This window comes from Ornithorhynchus anatinus, chromosome 4, assembly GCF_004115215.2.
Source record: "Ornithorhynchus anatinus isolate Pmale09 chromosome 4, mOrnAna1.pri.v4, whole genome shotgun sequence".
Taxonomy (NCBI): domain Eukaryota; kingdom Metazoa; phylum Chordata; class Mammalia; order Monotremata; family Ornithorhynchidae; genus Ornithorhynchus; species Ornithorhynchus anatinus.
Window position 1 is genome coordinate 21,781,045 of NC_041731.1, and position 24,023 is coordinate 21,805,067.

General features: G+C 57.4%; 1 protein-coding gene across 2 annotated transcripts in view; it reads left to right on the top strand.

Annotated features, from left to right (window-relative positions):
- Positions 1-24,023, top strand: part of ATRN (attractin) — a 133,446-nt gene that overhangs the window by 22,196 nt on the left and 87,227 nt on the right. For both annotated transcript variants that reach the window (XM_029062687.2, XM_039911728.1), the window contains exon 2: positions 11,194-11,277. In XM_029062687.2, the coding sequence (XP_028918520.2) occupies positions 11,194-11,277 (84 nt within the window). The remainder of the gene's footprint in view (positions 1-11,193; positions 11,278-24,023) is intronic.

Here is a 24,023-nt window from a genome sequence, read left to right on the forward strand (position 1 = left end):
TCTCCTGAGGTTGACGTTTAGGGGATTTACAGTTCGACGTTTAGAGAGCCGTGGTTGGTCCCGCATCTTCCGAAGCAAGGTTGCCTCGGCCCTAGGCAGGTCACTTCACTTCTCTGGGCCTCAGTTCCCTCATCTGTAAGACGGGAGTGAAAACCGTGAGCCCCGTGTGCGACACTGAGGCTTCTTTTTTATTTTAATTCAGTCGCGTTTGTTGAGCGCTTACCGTGTGCAGAGCGCAGTACTAAGCTCTTGGAAAGTACAGTATAGCAAGAAAGGCAACCCCTGCCCACGACAGGCTCGTGGTTGGGTTTTGTTAGGTGCTTACTGTGTGCCAGGCACTGTACTGAGCGCTGGGGTAGAGACAGCTCGTGTCCCACCTTCTCACCTGGCCTTGTTTCCCACATACTCCTACCAATCCCACCTCCCCGGAAGCGGAGGGGCCTGTTGGAAAGAGCCAGAAATGGTCCGGGAGTCAGGGGACCCGGGTTCTAATCCCAGCGCTTCCTCGTGTGCCCGTGGCCAAGCCGCTCAGCTTCTCCGTGCCTCAGTGACCTCATCCGTAAAATGGGGATGGTCTAAGACCGGGAGCCCCGCGTGGGACGTGGATCTGGTCCAACCTTCTTGGCTCGGACCTATCCCGGTGCTTATCGCGTGCCCGGCGCAGAGGAAGCCCGTAACAGATACCACCGGAGAATAAAAAGAAAGCTTCTGTTGTTGGATGCTTTTTCTCCCCACATTATTGTAGCCCTCCGACAGCCACCTCAGTCCTTCTGTACGTCTCAGTTTCCAGATCCTACTCCTGGAGTGCTCCGTCCTAAACAGAAACTAACTCTGTGTCTCCCTTGTTAGATTGTATGATTCTCCGGGACAGGCATTTGCGTCTCCTGCATCTCCTGTACACTCCCAAGTGCTTGAGAGGCAGGATAGAGCTCTGGCCTGGGAGGCAGAGGGCCCTGGGTTCTAATGCCGCCCCCGCCACCCGGCCGCCCTGAGAACCTGGGTCGCTTCGCTTCTCTTCGCCACAGTTTCCTCATCTGAAAAAGAGGGATGAAGACCCGGAGCCCCGTGTGGGACAGGGAATGCGGCAAACCGGATCACGGTGTATCCGCCCCGGCTCCCTGAACAGCACAGAAGCAGCGTGGCTCAGTGGGAGGTGCCGGGGCTCGGGAGTCAGAGGTCGTGGGTTCGAATGCCGGCTCTGCCACTTGTCAGCTGTGTGACTGTGGACAAATCACTTAAATTCTCCGTGCCTCGGTTACCTCATCTGTAAAATGGGATTAACTGTGAGCCTCACGTGGGACCACCTGATTACTCTGTATCTTCCCCAGCGCTTAGAACGGTGCTCTGCACATAGTAAGCGCTTAACAAATACCAGCATTGTTATTATTACTTGGCACACAGTAAGCCCTTGACGCATACCGTTAAAAAGCACCTAGTACAGTGTTCTGCATTCAGTGGCTCAAAGGTACTGTCGAGTGATTGAAGCTGCTGAGCTCCGGGTCACTTTTTAGCAGCCGGGGGAAGAGGTTTCCGTTAATGTCCTTAATACAGCTCCCTCAGCGGGTGGTGCCCCAGGGAGGGATCAATCAGTCAGAGGTACTTATTGAGCGCTTTCTACGTGCAGAGCACTGTCTCGGAAGAGTACAGTACAACGGAATTAGCGGAGACATTCCCCGCCCAGAAGGAGCTTACAGTCTAAAGGAGGAGGCAGGCAATGCTATCAATAAATCGGTCATTTATAATATATAATTTAAAGGCACGTACATAAGCGCTGGGGGGTTGGGGCGAATATCAAGTGTCCAAAGGGCACGGGTCGAAGCCTAGAGACAAAGCAGAGGGAGAGGGGCCCGGGGAAGAGAGGGGTTCATCGGGGAAGGCCTCTGGGAGGAGATGTGACCTCCGTAACGGTCTGAAGGTGGAGAGAGCGGTGGTCTGGTGTACGTGGAGGGGGAGGACGTGGGAAAGGGGTCGGCGGCGGCGTAGACTGGATCGGTGAGTAAGCCGATCAGTCAGTCGATTGTATTTATCGAGCACTTACTGTGTGCAGAGCACTGTACTAAGCGCTTGGGAGAGGACAGTATAGCAATAAGCAGACATGTTCCCTCCCCTAAAGGAGCTTAGAGGCTAGAGGAGCTTACCACACGTCCCCAGCGCTCAACCAGTACCGTTATAATTATTATTTTATTCCTAGCCTTGGAAACCCAGGCCCTCCAACCAAGGAGGCATGCCTCTACCCTAGGTCCCGGAATTCCGGACTTTTTACGTGGGTCTGAGCGGGGCATAACCGCTGTGTCTGCCAGCGCTGTTGCATTGTACTCTCCCAGGTGCTTAGTACAGTGCTCCGCGCATAGTGAAGTGCTCGATAAATATCCATTTAGAAAAAAAAACCCCAACGAAAATAAATAAGAAAAACATCCCCCCGATGAATTCTTCTCCCCGCCCCTCTGGAAACGATTTTCAGGCTCCGAAGAAGAGAGTGCCCGGAGTCAGCGGAGCTCCGGTCTGGGCCCCGGGGACCCCCAGGCTACAGGGAGGATCTTGTTGGAGGAGATGGAGAGAGGCACCTCACCCCCTCACCCCTTCCACTGTTCTTTGTTTTGGACGGTGCTTCTCCCTGTGAGCTAAAGGCCCCGAGTTCTCCGTGTGCGTTGGTGTGTTTGTGGGATTTGTGTGGTGTGTCCCTAATAGTCTTCAGGAGTTGCTCCAGCAGCTCTCGGCAGTCAGAATGGGTCCACCGTCCCCTCACCGAGCTCGATGGGGGAGGGCGGAGCGTGGCTCTGAGCTCGGAAGTGGAGAGAAACGACACGGCAGAGAGGCTAGAGCCCGGGCCCGGAAGGCAGAAGGACCTGGCTTCTGGGCCCGGCTCCGCCGCTGGCCTGCTGCAAGTCACCTGACCACTCTGGGCCTCGGTTCCCTCATCTGGAAAATGGGGATTGAGACCACGAGCCCTGCGTGGGACGGGACTGTATCCAACCCGATTTGCTTGTATCTACCCCGGTGCTGAGTACGGTGACGGGCACATAGTCAGCGCTTAGCAAACAGCGTTGGTGTTATTATTGTTGTCTGTTATTGTGAAGCGGTGTGGCCTAGCAGCAAGAGCCTGGGCATCAGAGGACCCGGTTCTAATCCCAGCTTTGCCACTTGTCTGCTGTGTGTCCTGGGTCAGGACCCTTCTGTGCCTCAGTCCCCTCGTCTGTAAAGATGGGGGTTAAGGCTATAAGTCTGTCAGATGGTATTGACTGAGCCCTTACTGCGTGCAGAACACTGTACCGAGCGCTTGGGAGAGTACAGAACAACAATAAACAGACACCATAAGGAGACGGTGAGGCCCATGCGGGACCTGGACGGTGTCCAACCTGACTAGCTTGTATCTACCCCAGCCTGGCCCACTTAATAAGCGAGTTAGAAATACCATTTTAAAAAAGCAAACAAACAGAAACACAGTGGAGAGGACTCCACTTCGGGGCCACGGTCTCCAGGGCCTTTGGGAGACCTTATACCCTTGACTAAAGTGACGGTGACAGGCCCTGAGGGAGAAGGCTTAGCATACTGCACTTGGGAAGAGAGAGGAGAAGCCGTTCCTTAATTCTCCGTAGATCCTCCCCAAGAAGTCAGTTTCTCGGGCAGACTGAGCTCGGGCTCCGGTGACCCGGAAAAGAGATTTCGCCGATAGAAAGCAACAATAAGGTCGAGCTCTAAACCCGGCTCCCCGACGACGTCAGTCGCGAGCGGAATTCTAGGCGTTCCCCGTTTGGGCTGGCTCCACCATCTGGATTTGAATAGATCCTTTATTTTTTTTTACTGGATTCCATTTAATCTCGGGTTGTCGCAGAAGCCAGTTAGGAGGAATGGGGGAAGAAAAAAAAGACCCGGTTTCCCCGGGGATAGGGGAAAACCCAAAGCTCAGGTCAGTGGGATTTCCTCTGGTCTGCCTCTGGGTCCCAACTGGCTCATGTCCCTGACTCCGGGGGTGAGGTCGTTGGCAAGGAAAGGCAGAGTTATAAAGGGATTTTTCAGTTATCCAGAACCCGGAGGGTATTCCGTTACTCGGACCTCATTGTGAATGAAGTAATTCTGAGTGGTGTGGTAGGTAGGGTTTTGTTTTGGATATTTTTCTCCCTCTATTAGTGGAGGAGAGCTCACCCGCTGTGTTTATCAGCGCTCTCCCAAGGGACAAGAACATGGGGTTCCTAAGGAGACTCTCAATCCCCAGTTACTTTCTGTTGGGTCGAGAGAGCGCTCTTAGCTGGGGATCGACGCCAACCCACTCACCGTACCTCTGTCTCGCTGCCGACCCCTCGCCCACGTCCCGCCTCGGGCCTGTCCCTTCGTACGCGACAGACATTGACTTCCTCCCCCTTCGAAGACTTACCGAAGGCCCATCTCCTCCGAGAGGCCTTCCCGGACTAAGCCCTCCTTTCCTCTTCTCCCACTCCCCCCTCAGCGTCGCCGTGCTTTGCTCCCTTTATCCCCCCCCCCCACCCCCGGCCCCACAGCACGTAGGTACGGATCTGGAATTTACTCGTTGCTATTAATGTCCCTCTCCCCCTCCAGACTGCAAGCTCGTTGTGGTCAGGGACCGTGTCTACCAACTCTGTTAATGTTGGACTCTCCCGAGCGCGTAGCAAGCACTCAATAAATACTGCTGATTGGTCAATCGATCGATCCGTTGGGCATCTGGCCCCGCTGTGCTGGCTTCGCTGTCTCCCCCCTTCCCCGGCCCCCCCCAGGGTCCTCTTTCCCCAGCAGGGTACAACACCAGGGAACTTTACTACGCAAGCCTCGATGAAGCCGTGGCCTCCCTCAGTCAAGTTAAGTAGCTGAATCCTGGCGAATAATGGGGTCTTTTTGCCTGTTTTTCTGGCTTTTTCGGTATTCAGGCACCCCAGGCTCCCTGCAGGCAAGGTGGAAAGATGGTTGGGCGGGATTTCTGGAGGATTTCTAAGTCAACGACCAGCCGAGTTATCGTCTCCCAGCAGCGTGGACTGCGGGCCCGGGGAGTCACGGAGGACCTCGGGTTCTAATCCCGGCTCGGTCACTGGTCTGCCCGAGTGACCTCGGGCAAGTCGCTTCACTCCCTGGCCTCCGTTCCCTCATCTGTCACATGGGGATGAAGACTGTGAGCCCCGTGCAGGACGGGGATTCTGTCCAACCGGATTAGCTTCTACCTACCCCAGCGCTCAGAACGGTGCTTGGCACCTAGTACGTGCTTAAGAAGTACCATAATTACGATTATTGTTGTGAGTGGCAATGGAGCGGTAGGGTCGGCGTATCACCGCTTGCCCCGAGAGCTGGTCCTCTGGACTGTAAGGTGGCTGTGGGCGGGGAACAGGTCTACCAACCCTGTTTCATCCAACTTGCCCGAGTGCTCAGGCCAGAGCACACATGGTAAATGCTCAGTAAATACTGTGGATTGATTGGTGCGTGGTAAAATAATAACAGTGATAATGAATACGGTGTTGGTGAAGCGCTTTCTACGTGCCAGGCACTAGTACTAAACACTGGGGTGGGAGTAAGGGCGGGAGGAGAGCGGCCCGGTTTGGCCCTGTCGGTCCGGATGTAGCAGGGGTCGCGGGCGAGGATCGTACATCCGGATGGTACATTCCAAGCGCTTAGTACGGTGCCCTGCACGTAGTAAGCGCTCGGTAAGTGCTGTCGAATGAATGAGGAACCCGGCTGCCAAGAAGGAGTTTGGGAACCTGGAGATCGGACCGACATTCGGATGGTATTTATCGAGCGCTAACTATGTGATTATTATGTAGCAGACCCTTTCCCTGCACATAACGACACAGTCGGGTCGGACACGGTCCCGGCCCCACACGGTGCTCGCAGTCGGAATCCCCATTTTGCAGATGAGGAAACTGAGGCCCGGAGAAGTGACGTGACTTGCCCTGCTTCACCCAGCAGACAGTTGGCAGAGCCGAGAATAGAACCCACATCCTCTGCCTAGCAGTCCCGGGCTCTCTCCTCTGTTGCGTCTTCTCTAAATTAAGGACCCAGTCCTGACCCAAGCGATTCCCCTTATCTCTTCCGGTTATGACTGGCTGGGAAGAGGCAGGACGGCTTTCTCCTCCCGCTTTCCCGGCTTCCCGTTCTCTAGGTTTCGCTCCGACCTGTACCCCCTTCCGCAGGAACACCGGGGGACTCGGCTGGGGATTTAGTTCCTGGGCAGCCTCCCGGGCAGAGTCCCTTCCCTCTCTTCTCCTGGCTCAGAGGGAGGTGCAGGTGCCCATGAAGGAAACTCCCTTGGTTTTTTTGTTGCTTTTTCAGTGGTACTTGTTAAGCAAATATCATGTGCCAGTGCCCGGGTTAAGCACTGGCGTCTGTACGAGGTGTCAGGCCGGACCCATTCCCTGTTCCACACGGGGCTCGCGTTCTTCGCCCCCGTTTTACAGATGAGGGGAACCGAAGCCCAGGGAAGTGACTTGCCCATCGTCACCCTGCAGACAAGGGGCGGAGTCAGGATCAGAACCCAGGTCCCTCTGACTCCCGGCTGGGCTCTGTCCACTGGGGCTCGTTGCCAGGGAGCTATTTTTATGCCTTGAGAGGGTCGTCGACAAACCGTGACGCCCCGTTGTATGGAAAGCCGGTGTCTTCTTACTTGCCCACCCCCATCCTAGAATGCAGGGTCGACAGGGTCTGTTTCCCCTTTCGGCCTGTAAGCTCCTTGCAAATATCTCTGCCACCCGGGTTGTATCGTACTCTCCCGAGCGCTCAGTACAACCCTCTGCGCACAGTAAGCACTCAGTAAATACCACCGATCGATAGAGTGAGGGAGGTTCAATAAAACAAAATCGATAGAGGGAGGAGTGCTGTTTCTCAGTTGATAACGTCTCCGGTGTTCGTTCATTCGTTCTGTCATATTTATTAAGTGCTTGCTGGGTGCAGAGCACTGTACTAAGCGCATGGGAAAGAACGGTATAACAGTAAACAGTGACGGTCCCTGCCCACAACGAGCTCGCAGTCTGGAGGGAGTGGAGAACTTGCCCATCAGCGTTTTGATTTCGTTTGTTCCGGAAGTGAGGAAGGAGCTCATCGGTTCTCCTTGGTTTTTCCTTTTTTAAATTTTTTTTTTTTGGTAGGTATCTGTTAAGCGCTTACTATGTGCCAGGCTCTGTTCTAAGTGCTGGGGTGAAACAAGCTCAATCAGGTTGGGCACGGTCCCTGTCCCACATGGGGCTCACGTTCTTCACCCCCGTTTTACGGATGAGGGGAACTGAGGCCCAGAGAGGTGAAGTGACTTACCCGAGGTCACTCAGCAGACAAGCGGCGGAGCCCGGATTAGACTTGGATGCCCAGGCCCGTGCTCTGCCCATTAGGCTACACCGCTTCTCGAGGATCTCCCTAAATGCCTGTGATTTCTCTTTGTACCTCCTTTCTGCCAGTGTTTCCGGAGAGGTTTAAAGCCGCGCCGAATAGGACAATGATAATAGTTGTGGCATCTGTTAGGCACTTACCGTGTGCCAGGCACCGTACTGAACACTGGGGCGGGTGCGAGGGAATGGAGTCGGACACAATCCCTGTCCCACCTGGGGCTCCCAGTCTCAATCCCCCAGCTGAGGTCACCGAGGCCCAGAGAAGTGAAGTGACTTGCCCGAGGTCACGCAGCCGACAGGTGGCGGAGTCGGGATTGGGACCCCCGACCTCCCCGACTCCCGGGCCGATGCGCCGTCCACCCTTCCGTGCTGCTTCTCTACGCGGCGTCGGGAAAGCGAACGACGTCCCCCGCCCGGAAAGCGGGGCGGCGTCTAAGATTTTCCAGCCCTCCGGCAGAGATAGAAACGGGGCGGTCGGGCAGGAGAATCGACGCGTCCTCTCTCCGTCGCCGCTCTCCCCGGCTCAAGAGGAAGCCCTGCACGATGCCAGTGCCTGCGCAGATAAGAACTCGGGTCCCGCTTGATGTATTTTTAATCGGTTGTCAGAGCGGGAGGAAAGCGACCCAATTTGGCCCTGTCGGTCCGAATGTGGCAGGGATCGCGGGCGAGGATCGTACATCCGGATGGTACATTCCAAGCGCTTAGTACGCTGCTCTGCACGTAGTGAGCGCTCGATAAATACTATCGAATGAATGAGGAACCCGGCTGCCGAGAAGGAGTTTGGGAATCCGGAGATCGGACCGACAGTCGGATGGCATTTATCGAGCGCTAGCTATGTGATTATTATTAAGTAGCGGACACTTTCCCCGCACATAACGAGCTACGGTCTAGAGGGGGAGACAGACATTAATATGAGTAAATAAGTCATTGATAATATAGAATTTAAAGGTGGGGGAGGTAAGCGCTTCGGGGAGCTGCCGGGGGCGGGGTGGAATATCAGACGTCCAAAGGTCGTTCGTTCTTTCATTCCGTCGTGTCTATCGAACACTTAGCGTGTGCGGGGCGCCGTACTAAGCGCTTGGGCGAGGTCAGTACAGCAGTAAACAGACCCGTCCCCTGGCCACGACAAGCTTAAAAGCCAGCTGGGGAGGCGGACGGCAGAATCAGTGAATAGATAAATAGATTGCAGGTCCCAGGTGGAGACGCAGAAAGGAGAGGAAGCCGGGGAAAAGAGCGTTTCGTAGAGCGGAGGCCTCTCGGAGGGGACGTGATCTTAGTAATGGAGATGATGATGATGGTATTTGGTATTTGTTAAGCGCTTACTGTGTGCCAAGCACTAAGCGCTGGGGGGATGCAGGGTGATCAGGTTGTCCCACACGGAGCTCACGGTCTCAATCCCCATTTTACAGCTGAGGTAACTGAGGCACGGTGAGGCGACTTGCCCGGAGTCACGCAGCAGACGGGGGCGGAGCGGGGATCAACCCATGACCTCTGACTCCCAAACCCGGGCTCTTTCCACCGAGCCACGGCCTGGCCGCGAAGGGAAAACCACCGGCCGACCGGTCCCCCAACAGGATCCCACCTTTTCCTGTTGACCGAGCTTGAACTTTCCATGGGAAATGCGTTTTCATAAATCCAGAGGACTGGCGTTTTGGCTGCTTGGGGGGTGTGTGTTTTTAATTTCTCTCCAGTCTGCAGTTTACCGGCTCCAGCCCGGCCACGCGCGCGCGCGCGTGTGTGTGTTCGTTTTCTCTCCAGTTTGCGGTGGCTTCTGGTCTCCGGCCTGGTCGTCCCTTGGCCGGTCTGGGTGGGCCTCGCGCTCATCCGCCCGAGGTGCAGGACGGGACAGGAGTGAGTGTGTAAGAAACCGCCTGGTTGTGAGTTAGTCCCTCCGTACCGAGAGTTTCCTGGAAGAGTTTCCATCGGTCTGTGGCCCCGGCTGGTAGGAGAGGGGCTGGGCGGTGGGGGGAGTCAATCAACCATTCGTTCGCTCGTCGTCAGGTTTATTGGGCGCTCGCTGTGTGCAGATCAGTATACTAAGCGCTTCAGAGAGTCCGGAATAACGGTAGACACGTTCCCCGCCCACGCCGAGCTCACGGTCGAGCGGGAGGGAGACGTCAATACCAATAAATCAGTACTTATCGATAGGGACAGATAGGGACGTAAGTGCAGTGGGTTTGGGCCGGGGGAAGAGGCCAGGGAGCGGGTCAGGGTGACGCGGAAGGGAGCGGGAGAAGAGGAGGGGTGGTATTCGTCATCATGATAATCACGTTGGTATTCGTTAAGCGCTTACTCTGTGCAGAGCACTGTTCTGAGCGCTGGGAGAGATGCAGGGTGATCAGATTGTCCCTCGTGAGGCTCACGGTCGTCGTCCCCGTTTTCCAGGTGAGGTAACTGAGGCACAGAGCAGTGAAGTGACTTGCCCACAGTCACCCGGCTGACAAGTGGCAGAGCCGGGATTCGAACCCATGGCCTCCGCCTCCCAAGCCCGGGATCTTTCCGCTGAGCCACGCCGCACCGAGCGCTCCCCGGGAACGGCGCGCCGGACTGAGAGAACCGTCACGGCTTAGTGGACGGAGCACGGGCTTGGGAGTCGGAAGGCCCTGGGTTCGAATGCCGACCCCTTGGCTCGTCAGCCGCGTGACTTGGGCCGAGTCCCGTCGCTTCTCTGAGCCTCCGTTCTCTCATCTGTAAAGTGAGGATTCAGACCGTGAGCTCACGTGGGGCTCAGAGACTGCGTTCAACTTGACTCCCCCCCCCCCCCCCCCCAGCCCTTGGCGCCTATATCGGAGGAAGCGTTTAACGAATAGTCCGTTTTTGAAAAATGGAGCCTACGCAGTCAGCAGGCCTCGCTCAAAGGATTTAGATCGCTTAGCTGAGGATCGGTCTCTGGACCACCGTCGAACTCTTCAGGGTGACCTCGCGTAGTGCGGACCGGGCTTAATCAAGCGGTCGTATTCGTGGAGCGCTTACTGGGTGCGCAGCACTGTGCGAAGCGCTCGGGAGAGAAGCAGCGTGGCACGGTAGGTAGAACGCGGGCCCGGGAGTCAGAAGGTCGTGGGTTCTGGTCCCGGCTCTGCCACCCGTCTGCCGGGCGACCTTGGGCGAGTGATTTAAACTTCTCTGGGACTCAGTGACCTCAGATGGAAAATGGGGATCGAGGCCGTGAGCCCCACTTGGGACGGGGACCGTGACCGACCCCATTTGTGCGTATCCACCCCAGCGCCTGGTACGGTGCCTGACACACAGTAATCACTTGAGAGATGCCGTGATTGTCATTATCGCAGTGTTACAGAGTTAGCAGACGCGTTCCCCGGCCGCGAATGTATCCCAGTCCCGGGGAGGGTGACTATTCACAGCCAGGTTGAGGCAAGCAACCTTTTTCCCGTGGTTTAAAATCTTTTCAGCGATGCCCTCTCCAGCCGGGATGGAGACCGGGCTTCCCGGCACCGCTCCGTCCCCTGCCTGCCGTGTGACCTCGGGCAGGTCACCCAAATTCTCTGTGCCGCAGGTGGGAGGCCCGTAGCCGGGGAGGGAGAGGGGCCGATTTCTTTGTCCGTATCGGGCTCGGGCAGGGAGATGGGGTTAAAGTTGTGAATTCCCCAGGTAGGAGAAGAGGAGAGGAGGTTTGCAAACAGCAAAAACTGCACTCTGACCTGTGGTGGTGGCCACAGGACCAGCCAGGGAACCTTGCCAGAGGAGCTAGTGGGTTTTTAGGACTCTCTTTGGTTCTTCTCAACGGCGTCTGTTAAGTGCTTACTGTGTGCCAGGCACCGTACTAAGCGCTGGGGAAGGTGGGAGCTGATCAGGATGTACTCTCCAGATGAAACTGTGGTGAAACGCTTCATCCGCCTCTCTCCCCTCGCTCCAACTGCAGGCTGACCGGATCCTCCGGATACGTCACAGACGGGCCCGGGAATTACAAGTACAAAACCAAGTGCACGTGGCTCGTCGAAGGACAGTAAGTACCGGCGGCCAGTTCTCTCCCCTCGGTCATTTAATAATAATGTTGGTGTCTGTTAAGCGCTCGCTGGGGGGAGGCACGGGCTCGTCGGGTCGTCCCACGTGAGGCGCGCAGTCTTCATCCCCATCTTACAGCTGAGGGACCTGGGGCCCAGAGAAGCGAAGTGACTCGCCCACGGTCACACGGCCGACAGGTGGCGGAGCCGGGACTCGAACCCATGACCCCTGACTCCCGAGCCCGGGCTCTTCCCACTGAGCCACGATTCATTCATCCGGCGGTATTTATTGAGCGCTTTCCGGGTGCCGAGCACCGTACCGAGCGCTCGGGAGAGTTCAGTAGAGCAGTAAGCGGCCACGTTCCCTGCCCACGACGAGTGCCCAGTCTGGAAGGGGGGAGACAGATGTCGATACGGGTGAATAAAAAGACAGATACGGACGTAAACGGCGAGGGGCTGGGAGGGGAGATGAATCAGGGGAGCAGGTCAGGGCGAGGCGGAAAGGAGTGGGAGATGAGGAAAGGTGGGGCTCAGGGAAGGCTTCTCGGAGGAGGTGGGCCTCCGGCGAGGCTTGGAAGCCGAGGAGATCCTCTGCTGAGTGTCCGCTCCGGGGTCGCGCCGACGGGGTGACCCTTCCCCGCCGCCCCCCTCCCAGTGCTGACCTTTCATAAGCGCCCCTCCTCGCCGGACCCTGCCCCGCGAGTTCCCGGCCACAGCCGGGAGGCTGAAGCTCGTGGTGGGCGGGGGATGTGTCGGCTGATTTCGGTCGCTTATCCTCTCCCGAGCGCTTGGTACAGTGCTCTGTACATGGCGGTCAGTGAATGCCGCCGAGCGACTGATGAACTGTAGACCGGCCCTCTAGACTGGAAGCCCGTTACGGGCAGGGAACGAGTCCGCCCGTCCCCCGTCGGATTGGACTCTTGCCCAAGCGCTCAGGACAGTGCTCTGCGCACAGTAGGCACTCGGTAAATGCGGTTGAGCTCATTCATTCAGTAGTATTTATTGAGCGCTTGCTATGTGCGGAGCGCTTGGAATGTACAATTCGGCAACAGATCGAGACCCTCCCGGCCCCGTGACGGGCTCACGGTCTAATCGGGGGCAACAGAGCAAAACGGAACAAAGCAAAACAACACCGTCAGGATAAATAGAACCAAGGGGAAGTACACCTCGTTAACCAAATGAATAGGGTGATAAATAATATTTACAAATGAGCACAGTGCTGAGGGGAGGCGCGAAGGGGGAGGAGCGGGTGGGGGGGGGGCTCAGTCTGGGCAGGCCTCTTGGAGGAGGTGAGCCCTCGTTGGTTCGCTCGCGTTTATCGAGCGCTTGCTGTGTGCAGAGCACGGTACTCAGCGCTTGGGAGAGGACGACACATCAGAAGACGGACACGTTCCCTGCCCCCGACGGGCTTGCGGGCAAAGGGAGCAAGTCAGGGCGACGCGGGAGATTTAGGTGAGAAGCGGGGTGGTCTAGCGGACAGAGTACAAGCCCGGGAGGCAGAAGGACCCGGGTTCCAATCCCGGCTCTGCCGTCCCGTCCGCTGCGTGACCTGGGGAGGATCGGTTCGCCGGGCCTCAGTTGAGTGATCGATCGACTCTGGACTGCCCCCCTGGACTGTCAGCTCGTCGTGGGCAGGGAAAGTGCTAATTCCGTTGGAATGTCCGCTCCCCGGCACTTGGGCTCTGCAAGTAAATAGCGTTGAGTGATTGATTGGCTGTAGATTGCCCCCCCCCCCCCCCCCCCCCCCCCGAAGCTCGTCGTGGGCAGGGAACAACGCGTCCGCCGATTCTGTTGGATCGGACTCTCCCGAGCGCTGAGCACGGGGCTCTTCACGTGAAAAGCGCTCAGCGAATGCCGTTCGCTGACGATCGATTCAGATGCCCGGGGTTCGGTTAAAAAAAAAAAAAAAACCACCCGTAAAAAACTGGTTTTGCACAGTGACTCTGCGTTTTCCTTGCAAGTCCCATATTTTTGTCATAGCCTTTTAGTTCCCCACAATTCTTAATGACGTGTGACAGTCCCAGAGCTCAAGGTTGCTAATGGGATGCGCCCTTTATTCCGAAAGCATCCGTCTCATCTTTGCTTGCAGATGAATAGACCGGAATGTGGTCTAATGAACAGTTATACCGTGGGCCAGCTCTAACGGCGGTTGTTCGGTCCATCGATGCCTGTATTTACCGAGCGCCTCCCGAGTGCCGAGCGCTGTACCAAGCGTTCGGGAGAGCGCAAGACGACAGAGCCGACGGGCACCATCCCTTCCCAGCCCCGGCCTAGGGGAGAGAGTCCGGGCCTGAAACTCACACCGACCTTAGTTCTGATCCCGGCCCTGCCGGTGGTTTGCTCTGTGACCTTGGGCGAGTCGCTTAGCTTCACTGTGCCTCAGTCTCCTCAGCGGTGAAACGGGGATACGGGGGGAAGCAGCGTGGCCCAGTGGAAAGAGCCCGGGCTTGGGAGTCGGAGGTCATGGGTTCACATCCCAGCTCGGCCTCTTGTCGGCTGGGTGACCGTGGGCAAGTCACTTCACTTCACTGTGCCTCGGTTACCCCGTCTGTAAAATGGGAATTAAGACCGTGAGCCCCACGTGGTTCGACCTGATCACCCTGTATTCTCTCCAGCGCTTAGAACGGTGCTCTGCACAAAGTGAGCGCTTAACAGATGCCATCGTATTTTTTTTCCTCCCCCCCTACTTGGACGGCGAGGCCCCTGGGAGACAGGAACTATATCCGAGCCGACTGATCCCAGTGCTTAGAACAGTGCCTGACGTGTAATAAGCACTTAAATTCCATGAACTAAATCAGATCAATAAACGAGCTTCCGGTCTGGCTATCGAGTGTATATTGTAATCAGTTGGAAAAAATACTGGAAAGACTTTCTTTTGTCTTATTCCTTTTTTTGATGGTATTTGTTCATTCAGTCGTATTTATCGAACGCTTACTGTGTGCAGAGCGCTCTACTGAGCCCTTGGAACGTACAATTCGTTAGGCTTTACTGTATACCGGGCACCGTATTAAGCAGTGGAGTAGATGAAAGGTAATCAAGTTGGACGCGGTCCATGCGCCACGTGGGGCTCACAGTCTTCATCCTCATTTTCCAGATGAGGGAACTGAGGCCCGGCGAACCGATTCTCCCAAGGTCACACAGCGGACAGGTTGGCAGAGCCGGGATTGGAACCCGGGTCCTTCTGCCCCCCGGGCTTGTACCCTGTCCGCTAGACCACCCCGCTTCTCATCTAAATCTCCCGCGTCGCCCTGACTTGCTCCCTTTGCTTATCCACCCCCTCCCAGCCCCGCAGCACTTAGGTCCGTAACTGTCGTTTACGGATTTCTATCCGTGTCTCTCTGGCCCCCCCCCCCCCCCCCCCCCCCCCCCCGTCTAGACCGCAAGCCCGTCGGGGGCAGGGAACGTGTCCGTCTTCTGATGTGTCGTCCTCTCCCAGGCGCTGAGTACCGTGCTCTGCACACAGCAAGCGCTCGATAAACGCGAGCGAACCAACGAGGGCTCACCTCCTCCAAGAGGCCTGCCCAGACTGAGCCCCCCCCCTTCCCCTCTGCTCCCCCCCCCCCACCCGCTCCTCCCCCTTCGCGCCTCCCCTCAGCACTGTGCTCATTTGTAAATATTATTTATCACCCTATTCATTTGGTTAACGAGGTGTACTTCCCCTTGATTCTATTTATCTTGACGATGTTTTGTTTAGACCGATTAGACCGTGAGCCCGTCACGGGGCCGGGATTGTCTCGATCTGTTGCCGAACTGTACACTCCAAGCGCTCTGCACACAGTAAGCGCTCAATAAATACTACTGAATGAATGAAGGAGATGCATCTCAGGCAAGGGATGAGAAGGCTTCAGCGACCCGAGTCCGGAAGAGCCAGAAGGCTCTCCCGATCTTCCGGAAAGGCCCCGTCCCCTCCCGGGCCCCGCCGCCGCCTCCCGGGTCCCGTGAGCGGCCCCGGATCACCCGCGGCGGGGCCGGGCAGTTCCTCGTGACGTGGAGAAAGACACTCTTCGCGCCAGGCCCTGTGAGCCCCTGTCACGGGATGACACGAGAGGCCGGCCCCTCCCTCCCCCGCACAGCCAGTAACTCGCCCCCGGGGTCGGCGGAGCCGGGGCTCCGTGCATTCGCTGTGGTCAGAAGAGGTCAGGATTGCCTGTGTAAGAAGAATTTTCATAATAATTGTGGTATTTCAGCGCTTAACGCGTGCCGGGCACTGTACTGAGCACTGGGGTGGATACAAGCTAATCAGGTTGGGCGTGGTCCCCGGCCCACGTGGGGCTCACGGTCTTCTTCCCCATTCTACAGACTCTGGAGCTGAGGCACGGAGAAGTGAAAGGACTCACCCAAGGTCGCGCAGCAGATCAGTACACTCCCAAGCGCTTAGTCCGGCGCTCTGCCCACAGTAAGCGCTCAGTAGACACTACTGAAGCGTCAGACGGATTCAGCTTTAAGAAATGAGCCCGTCTGCCTTTGTCCGGTGGGGAGGCCGACTCTCTGACCCCGCCTGGGAAGCGAAGGAGATCTGGGGGAGGGCACTGTTTCTGAAAGAGGGATGTTCACCGTCAAGAGCGTGGCTCCTTTTTTCCTTCCACAGTCCTTTTTGTTCTCCCTTTGAAAATGGTCCCTTTGAATCAGTCAGGCAGCCACTAGTATTTATTGAGCTCTTCCCAAGTGTCGAGCGCTGTTCTAAGAGCTTGGGAGAATACAACGCAAGAGAATTAATAATAATAATAATAATGCAGGCATTTGTGAAGCCCTTACTATGTACCAGGCAGTGTTCTTAGTGCTGCGGCACGTAAGAATAATCACGTTGGTATTTGTTAAGCGCTTACTACGTGCCGAGCGCTGTTCCGAGCCCTGGGGTAGACCCAGGGGAATCAGCTTGTCCCACGTGGGGCTCACGGTCTTAATCCCCATTTTACAGATGAGGGAACTGAGGCCCAGAGAAGTGAAGTGACTCGCCCACGGTCACCCAGCCGACAGGTGGCAGAGCCGGGATTCGAACCCACGAGCTCTGACCCAAATCGTGATTTGCCCGAGGTCACACAGCAGACGACTGGCAGAGCCGGGATTAGAACCCACGTTCCCTGCCCGTAATGAGTTTTTCGGGTGAAGACAGCCGTTAATATGAATGAGTGCAGCGGCCCTTAATAATTCAGAATGATTTGAAAGCCAGAGACGATAGTGTGGCTTCTGTGAGGTGATCTGAATGTTACGCATCCTAGAGACATTGACTCTTCAAAGAATTTTTTAAAAATTTGAATGGTATTTGTTCAGCACCTACCAGGCACCGTTCTAGGGGCTGGAGTCGAAGCAGGTTGATCGGGCGTCACCCCCGACACGCACGTGACTCGCGGTCTTAATAGGAAGCAGTGGGATTTAATCCTCATCGAAGGTTGTGGAAACTGAGGCACAGAGCAGTGAGGCGACTTCCCCAAGGTCACACAGCGGGCCCGCGACAGAGCGGGAGTGAGAGCCCCAGTCCGCTGGCTCCCGGGCCTGTGCTTTGTCCGGCGAGGCACGTTCCTTTCCTGATTTAAGTGAATTACTTCAAACGATTGGACTCAGTCTAGACTGTGAGCTCGTTGCGGGCGGGGAATGTGTCCGTCTTTGCGTCGTCCCCTCCCGGGCGGTCGGTACGCTGCACGGCGCGCGGTAAGCGCTCAACGCCACCGAATGCGCCGGAGGCCGGGCGCCCTGGCGGTTTTCAGTCTTGCCCCGGAACGAGGAGGGGAGAAGGAGCGGGAGGCCGGAGGCGGGAGAAGAAAGAAGCTGTTGTTGGAAGGGGAAGGAGACAAGCCCACTTAGAGCGGGAACGCAGGAAGCGGGACAGACGGCCGAAGGGGGTGGGGGGCCCAAGTCTCCCCCGCCGGCGGCATTCCCTAAACCCATCCCGGGACGGCCCGGGTCCCTCGGGTTTTCCCCAGAAACGGTAGGAGTTGCGTCGGAATCGGGCCGGGCGGGCCAGGTCGAAGCGTGGCTCGGTGGACGGAGCCCGGGCTCGGGGGTCTGAGGCCGTGGGTTTGAATCCCGGCTCCGCCACGTGTCAGCCGTGTCACCTCACTTCCCTGGGCCTCAGTTACCTCGTCTGTAAAATGGGGATTGAGATCGCGAGCCTCGCGTGGGACAACCTGATGACCCCGTGTGCACCCCAGCGCTCAGAACAGTGCTCTGCACAGCGTAGGCGCTTAACAGATACCAGCGTTGCTGCTATCGGTGAATAGAGCACGGGCCTGGGAGTCGGAGGACCTGGGTCCTAAAGCCGGCTCCGCCCCTCGTCCGCCCTGTGACTCGGCCAGATCCCCTCACTTCTCCGGACCCCCGTCTGTAAAATGGGAATGAAGACTGTGAGCCCCATGTGGGACAGGGACTGTGGCCAACCCGGTTAGCCGGGACCTGCCCCAGCGCTTAGCACAGCGCCCGCCACGTAGGAGGCACTCAACGGCCCCCCCCACCCCCGCCCCCCCCCCCAAAATATAAGGGTGTGGGGGCGGATTGCCGCCGTCGATGGATATCGGGCCGGCCGGACCCTTCCGAGCCTGGACCTGTGCCCCGACTGCGAGCCCGTTGTTGGGCGGGGATTGTCTCTATCTGATGCCCGATTGTCCGTTCCAGGCGCTTAGTCCGGTGCGCTGCACCCAGTAAGCGCTCGATAAATACCGCTGAAAGAACTTCCTTCCAGGCTCCAGAGCCAACTCCAGTTCCATCATGGGGCTTGGGATCTGTAATCCCCTCCCTTCCCATCCTTTTGTGGGGGGACGTTCCCCGCGGGGGGCAGTTTTGCCTGAAAGGACCTGGGTTCCAATCCCACCTCCGCCACTTGGCTGCTGTGTGACCATGGGCAAGCCACTTCTCGGAGTGCGGGGCGGGGGGCGGGGGGGGGGGGGGTCGGTCTCAGTTCCCTCACCTGTCAAATGGGGGTGACGACTGTGAGCTTCGGGTGGGACGGGGACTCTTGTCCTGATTACCGTACTCCAGCGCTTAGTACGGTGCCCGCAACAGAGTAAGTGCTTAAAAAAAGCGGAGGTTTTTAAAAAAAAAGAAAGGGGGGGTTTCCGTCCGAAGCCAGGGCTTTAGTCTTGCAGCGGCAGAGTCGCCCGTGTCACAGCTCGTGGGGAAAAAAAACCGTGGTCGTCGGGAAGGGAGCCTGAGAAAGGTAGGGAGGCGATGGAAAGAGCCCGGGCCCGGGAGCCAGAGGACCTGGGTTCTAAACCCGGCCCTGCCGTCTGCCTGCCCCGTGACCCTGGGCAAGTCGTTTAATAACGTTGATATTTGTGAAGCGCTCGCTATGCGCAGAGCACTGTTCTAAGCGCTGGGGTAGATGCAGGGTAATCGGGCGGTCCCACGTGAGGCTCACAGTCTTCCTCCCCATTTTACAGATGAGGTAACTGAGGCACGGAGAAGCGAAGCGACTTGCCCACGGTCACGCAGCTGACAAGTGGCAGCGCCGGGATTCGAACCCACGACCTCCGACTCCCAAGCCCGGGCTCTTTCCGCCGAGCCCAGCTGCTTCTGACTTCTCTGCGCCTCAGCTCCCTCCGTCTGCAAAATGGCGATTCAATCCCTCTTCTCCCAGGTGGGATCTGATGATCTGGTACCCAGTCCGGCGCTTAGTGCAGTGCTGGGCGCGTAGTAAGCGCTGAACGGATGCCACCGTGGTTGTTCATTGGGTCGTATTGATTGAGCGCTTCCTGTGATTGTTCTTACCGAGGGACCCCCGGGCCATTCCAGCCGGAGTCCCCGGCGGAGCTTGGCTCGGGAGACTGGACCCTTCGTACCCCGTCGGCTTCATATCTGCCACCCCTGACAGACCCTAATAGGCGCTGCGTGTTGTGCCGGACACCGTGTTCGGCACCGAAGAGCTCAGGCCGTGACCTTTGAAGCGCGTTACGTGGCTACCCGTCCGACAGGTGATTTTCTCCAGGCTCTCGCCTGGGGCCCGGGCCCCGATGTGCAGGACTCCCGAGAGGAGGCTGGTTCTTTCTAGGCTAGTCTTAATGACGGCCCTTGTTAAGCGCTTACTCCGCGCCCAGCACCGTTCTAAGCCCGAGGGTAGATACCAATTCGTGAAGATGGACACGGTCCCCGGCCCACGTGGGGCTCGCACTCTTCACCCCCATTTGAAAGGCGGACCCACCGAGTGAAGTGACCCGGCCGGGGTCACGCGGCAGGCACGTGGCGGAGCCGCGATGAGAACCCGGGTCCTCGCGACACTCGGGCCTGTCCTCTGTCCGCGCGGCCGTGTGTCCTCGGACAGGTCTCTTCGCTTCTCTGGATTCGGTATCTGTTCTCCCACCTGTTTTGTCTCCGGTCGCTACGTGGGGCAGGCGCGGTGTCCGGCGTCATTGTCCTGTATTCATTTGATCGTGTTCATCGGGCGCTTCCTGTGTGCGGAGCCCTGTACGAAGCGCTTTGTATTTCTGTCTATCTCCGCCTACCTCAGTGCTTGGCACAGAGTCGGGGCTTAACAGACCCCCCGGTTATCGTCAGTGGGGCCTTCTCTCTCCCCCCCCCCCCCCCCCGCTAGACCGTAAGCCCCTGGAGGGCGGCGCGTGTGTCCGCCGTTACACCGTACTCTCCCAAATACTTAGCGCAGTGCTGTGCGCACAGTAAGCATGACTGATGAACAGCCGCAGTTGTGTGGGTTGCCCCCGTTCCCGCAAGCGGCGTTGCTGTCGTGCAGCTGAGGGAGGTCTCTTTGGCGAGCTGATGATTTGAATGGAACTACTCGGCTAAAAAAATTGCTCATCTCAGAACTCTCAAGGGGGAGGATTCTTACTTCGCAGCGGCTGACGCTGGGAGTTCTCAGATCTCCGGCTTGTGGGGCGTGTAATTGCTTGAAGTATTTAGTATTTTGAAATCTACCCCGGGGTTTAACCCTTCCAGATTCAGCTGCTCCGTGTCTCTTGTGGGTTGGTCGCTGCGTAGAGCTCTCCGGAGTCTCGTGGTAGTTGCGTACGTGGTCGGATTTTTCCTCTTCGTGATTTCAGAAGACAGTAACAATCGTCGTGGTATTCGTTCGTTGCTTCCTGTGATTCCGGCACTATTCTCAGCACTGGGGTGGATACAGCCCGATCCGGTTGGGCGTAATCCCTTGCCCCAGACGGGGGCTCACGGTTTTAATCCCCGTTTTGCAGATGCGTGCGTTCGTTCGGTCGTATCTGTCGAGCGCTTGCCGCGTGCAGAGCGCTGTACCGACCGCTTGGGAAGGTAACGGTCGCTGTGGCATCTGTTAGGCGCTTACTGTGGGCCAGGCCCCACACCGAGCGGTGCGCCGTATAGAATTGATTACGGTGTCCGTGAAGCGCGTGGTCTGTGCCCGGCACCGTACTGAGCGCCGGGGTGGATACAAGCAGGTGGGCTCGGCCACGGTCCCCGTTGCGCGTGGGGCTCCCGGTCTTCATCCCCCGTCTTCCGGACGAGGTGACCGAAGCCCAGAGAAGCGAGGTGACGGAGCGGACGAGCGGGGGAGCCGGGACTAGCGCTTGTACCGAGCGCCTGGGGAGAGTGCAGTATAACAGAATTACCAGACGCATTTCCCTGCCTGTAACCGACCTACCGTCTACAGATCAGAATAAGCCGGTTGGGGGAACGAAGCGTGTGGGCCGGGCCGTAGCGGGAAATCAGGGCGATACGATAGGAGGGGGCGGGCTGATCGAACGGTTTAAAGCCCACGGCGAGGAGTTTCAGTTGGATGCCCGCCCAGGTGGACGGGCAACCACCGGCGGTCCTTGAGGAGCGGGGAGCCGTACCCCGAACGTTATTTCTGGGGGAAAATGATCTGGGCGGCGGAGTGAACTAGGGACTGGACGGGGGGAGAAACAGGAGGCAGGGAGGACGGCGAGGGGGCCGGTGCGGTAGTTAATCGGTGGTAGTTATTGAGCGCTTACCGTGCGCGGGGCGCTGTACTCGGCGCTCGGCAGGGTACCGTAACTGGTAAGGGTTAAGGCGTGCGTGGCCTGGGGGATCGAGCCCGGGCCTGGGAGTCCGGGTTCCGATTCCCGCTCCGCCACTTGTCTGCTGCGTGACCTTGGGCAAGGCGATTCACTCTCTGGGCCTCAGTGACCTCATCTGTAAAATGGAGATGAAGACGGTGAGCCCCCCCCGTGGGGCAGGGACTCTGCCCAACCCGATTAGCTTGTATCTCCCCCGGCGCTTAGGACAGTGCCTGGCACAGTGTAAGCGCTTAACAGATGTCACAGTTGTTATTAGCGCTATTATTATTGCTCGGGTTAGCGAGAGAGAGAGAGAGAGAGAGAGAGAGAGAGAGAGAGAGAACGCCGGCCTAGCCTCCCACCTCCAGATGTCCGGGCCGAATGTGCTTTCATTCATTCATTCGGTCGTGTTTATCCAGCGCTTACCGTGTGCAGAGCACCGTAGCGAGCGCTTGGGAGGGTACGGTACGACGGTAGGCAGACACACTCCCTGCCCACAGCGAGCCGTATCGTTTCCGGATCTCGTCCGCATCCCTCCTCTCTGGATCCGGAAAGAGTTGAGCCCAGAGTTGGATTGGTAGAGGCTTGGCTCCTGACAGTCTCCCTCCTCACCCTTCCCCTCCGCTCACCCCTCCCCGGTCGAAGCCCCACCGGGGGACCGCCCCCTTTTTATTTATTCATTTTTAGGGCGTTTGTTATCATTTATTTATTTATATTGACGTCTCCCTCCCCCCCTCTGTTCTGTAAGGTCGTTGTGGGCAGGGAATGTGTCTTGTTTCTTGACGTGTTGTACTCTCTCAAGCCCTCAGTAGACTGCTCTGCGCACAGTAGGCGCTCAGTAAATACGAATGAGTGAACGAATGAATAATAAGGAGGAGAAAGGAAGAAGCCTGGTACTTGTTAAGCACTTACTATGTGCCAGGCACTGTTCTGAGCACTGGGATAGTGACTGTAAGCTGGTCGTGGGCAGGGAATGTGTCCGTTTTTTGTTCTATTCACCCTTCCAAGCACTTAGTACAGAGTTCTGCACACAGTAAACGCTCAGGTTGGACTCAGTCCCCGCCCCCCGTGGGGTTCAGAGTCTTCATCTCCATTCTACAGATGAGGGAACGAAGCCCAGAGGAGTGAAGTGGCTTGTCCACAGTCACACAGCAGGCAAGTGGAGGAGCCGGGATTATTCTTTCGGTAGTATTTATTGAGCGCTTACTATGTGCAGAGCACCGTACTGAGCGCTTGGAACGTACAGTTCGGCAACAGATAGAGACGGTCCCTGCCCATTGACGGGCTTACGGTCTAATCGGGGGAGACGGACAAAAACAGCAGCAATAGATAGAATCAAGGGGATGTACATCTCATTCACAAAATAAATAGAGTAATAAAAATATATACAAATGAGCAGACGAGCACGGTGCCGAGGGGAGGGGGAGGGAGAGGGGGAGGAGCGGAGGGAAAGCGGGGGAAAGGGAGCAGAGCTGTGGGGAGGTGAAGGGGAGGTAGAGGGGGAGCAGAGGGAGCAGAGGGAAAAGGGGGAGCTCATTCTGGGAAGCCCTCTTGGAGGAGGTGAGCTCTAGGTAGGGTTTTGAAGAGGGAAAGAGAGTGAGTTTGGCGGAGGTGGGGGGGGGGGGTGGGGGGGCGTTCCGGGACCGCGGGAGGACGTGGCCCGGGGGTCGACGGCGCGATGGGCGGGAACGGGGGACGGCGAGGAGGTGGACGGCGGAGGAGCGGAGCGTGCGGGGTGGGCGGAAGAAAGAGAGAGGGGAGGAGAGGTGGGAGGGTGGCAAGGTGACGGAGAGCCTCGAAGCCTAGAGTGAGAAGCTTTTGTTTGGTGCGGAGGTCGATAGGCAACCACTGGAGGTTTTTGAGGTGGGGAGTGACAGGCCCAGAGCGTTTCTGCGGGAAGTTGAGCCGGGCAGCGGGGTGAAGAACAGACCGGAGCGGGGCGAGAGAGGAGGAGGGGACGTCAGAGAGAAGGCTGACACGGTAGTCTAGCCGGGATATAACGAGAGCCCGTAGCAGCATGGTAGCCGCCTGGGCGGAGAGGAAAGGGCGCATCTTGGCGATATCGTAAAGGTGAAACCGGCGGGTCTCGGTAACGGATAGGACGCGTGGGGTGAACGAGAGAGAAGAGTCAAGGATGACACCGAGGTCGCGGGCCCGAGAGACGGGAAGGACGGTCGTACCATCCACGGTGATAGGGAAGTCAGGGAGAGGACAGGGCTTGGGAGGGAAGATGAGGAGCTCTTATTTTGGACATGTTGGGTTGGACATGATTGCAACCCAGGTCCCTCCGACTCCCAGGCCCCGGGCTCTTTCCACTAGGTCACGCTGCTTTTCAGTTTTCGGGCCGGAGACTTTTCTAATCATTCACCAGTCACGGATGTTATGAGCGGAGCTTGGGTCCCGGCCACCGAATTGTAGATTTTGCAGTAACGCTCCGGATGAAGTCAGTACTGCCGAAAAGACAGCTGACGTGTAGGTGGAAATTGGAAAGACTGGCCCAGGAAGTTCCCTGTGGCCAGCTGGCTTTTCAGTTTTCGAGTTCCTACCTTGTTGCTTGTTCTCTCAGTTGTTTGAAAAAATATATATCGCACTATCTCGACTGCTTTGCGTAGATGGTCTGAGACCGGCTAGTGGCCCCGGCTGTTTCTGAGAAGCGACGTGGCCTAGTGCAGAGCGCCTGGCCCCGGAGTCACGGGATCTGAGTTCTAATCCCGCCTCTGCCACTTGCCGGCCGCGTGACCTTGGGCAAGTCATTTCCCTTCTCCGGGGCGCAGTCCCCTCATCTACAAACTGGGGATCCCCGTTGTCCCCTCAATTTA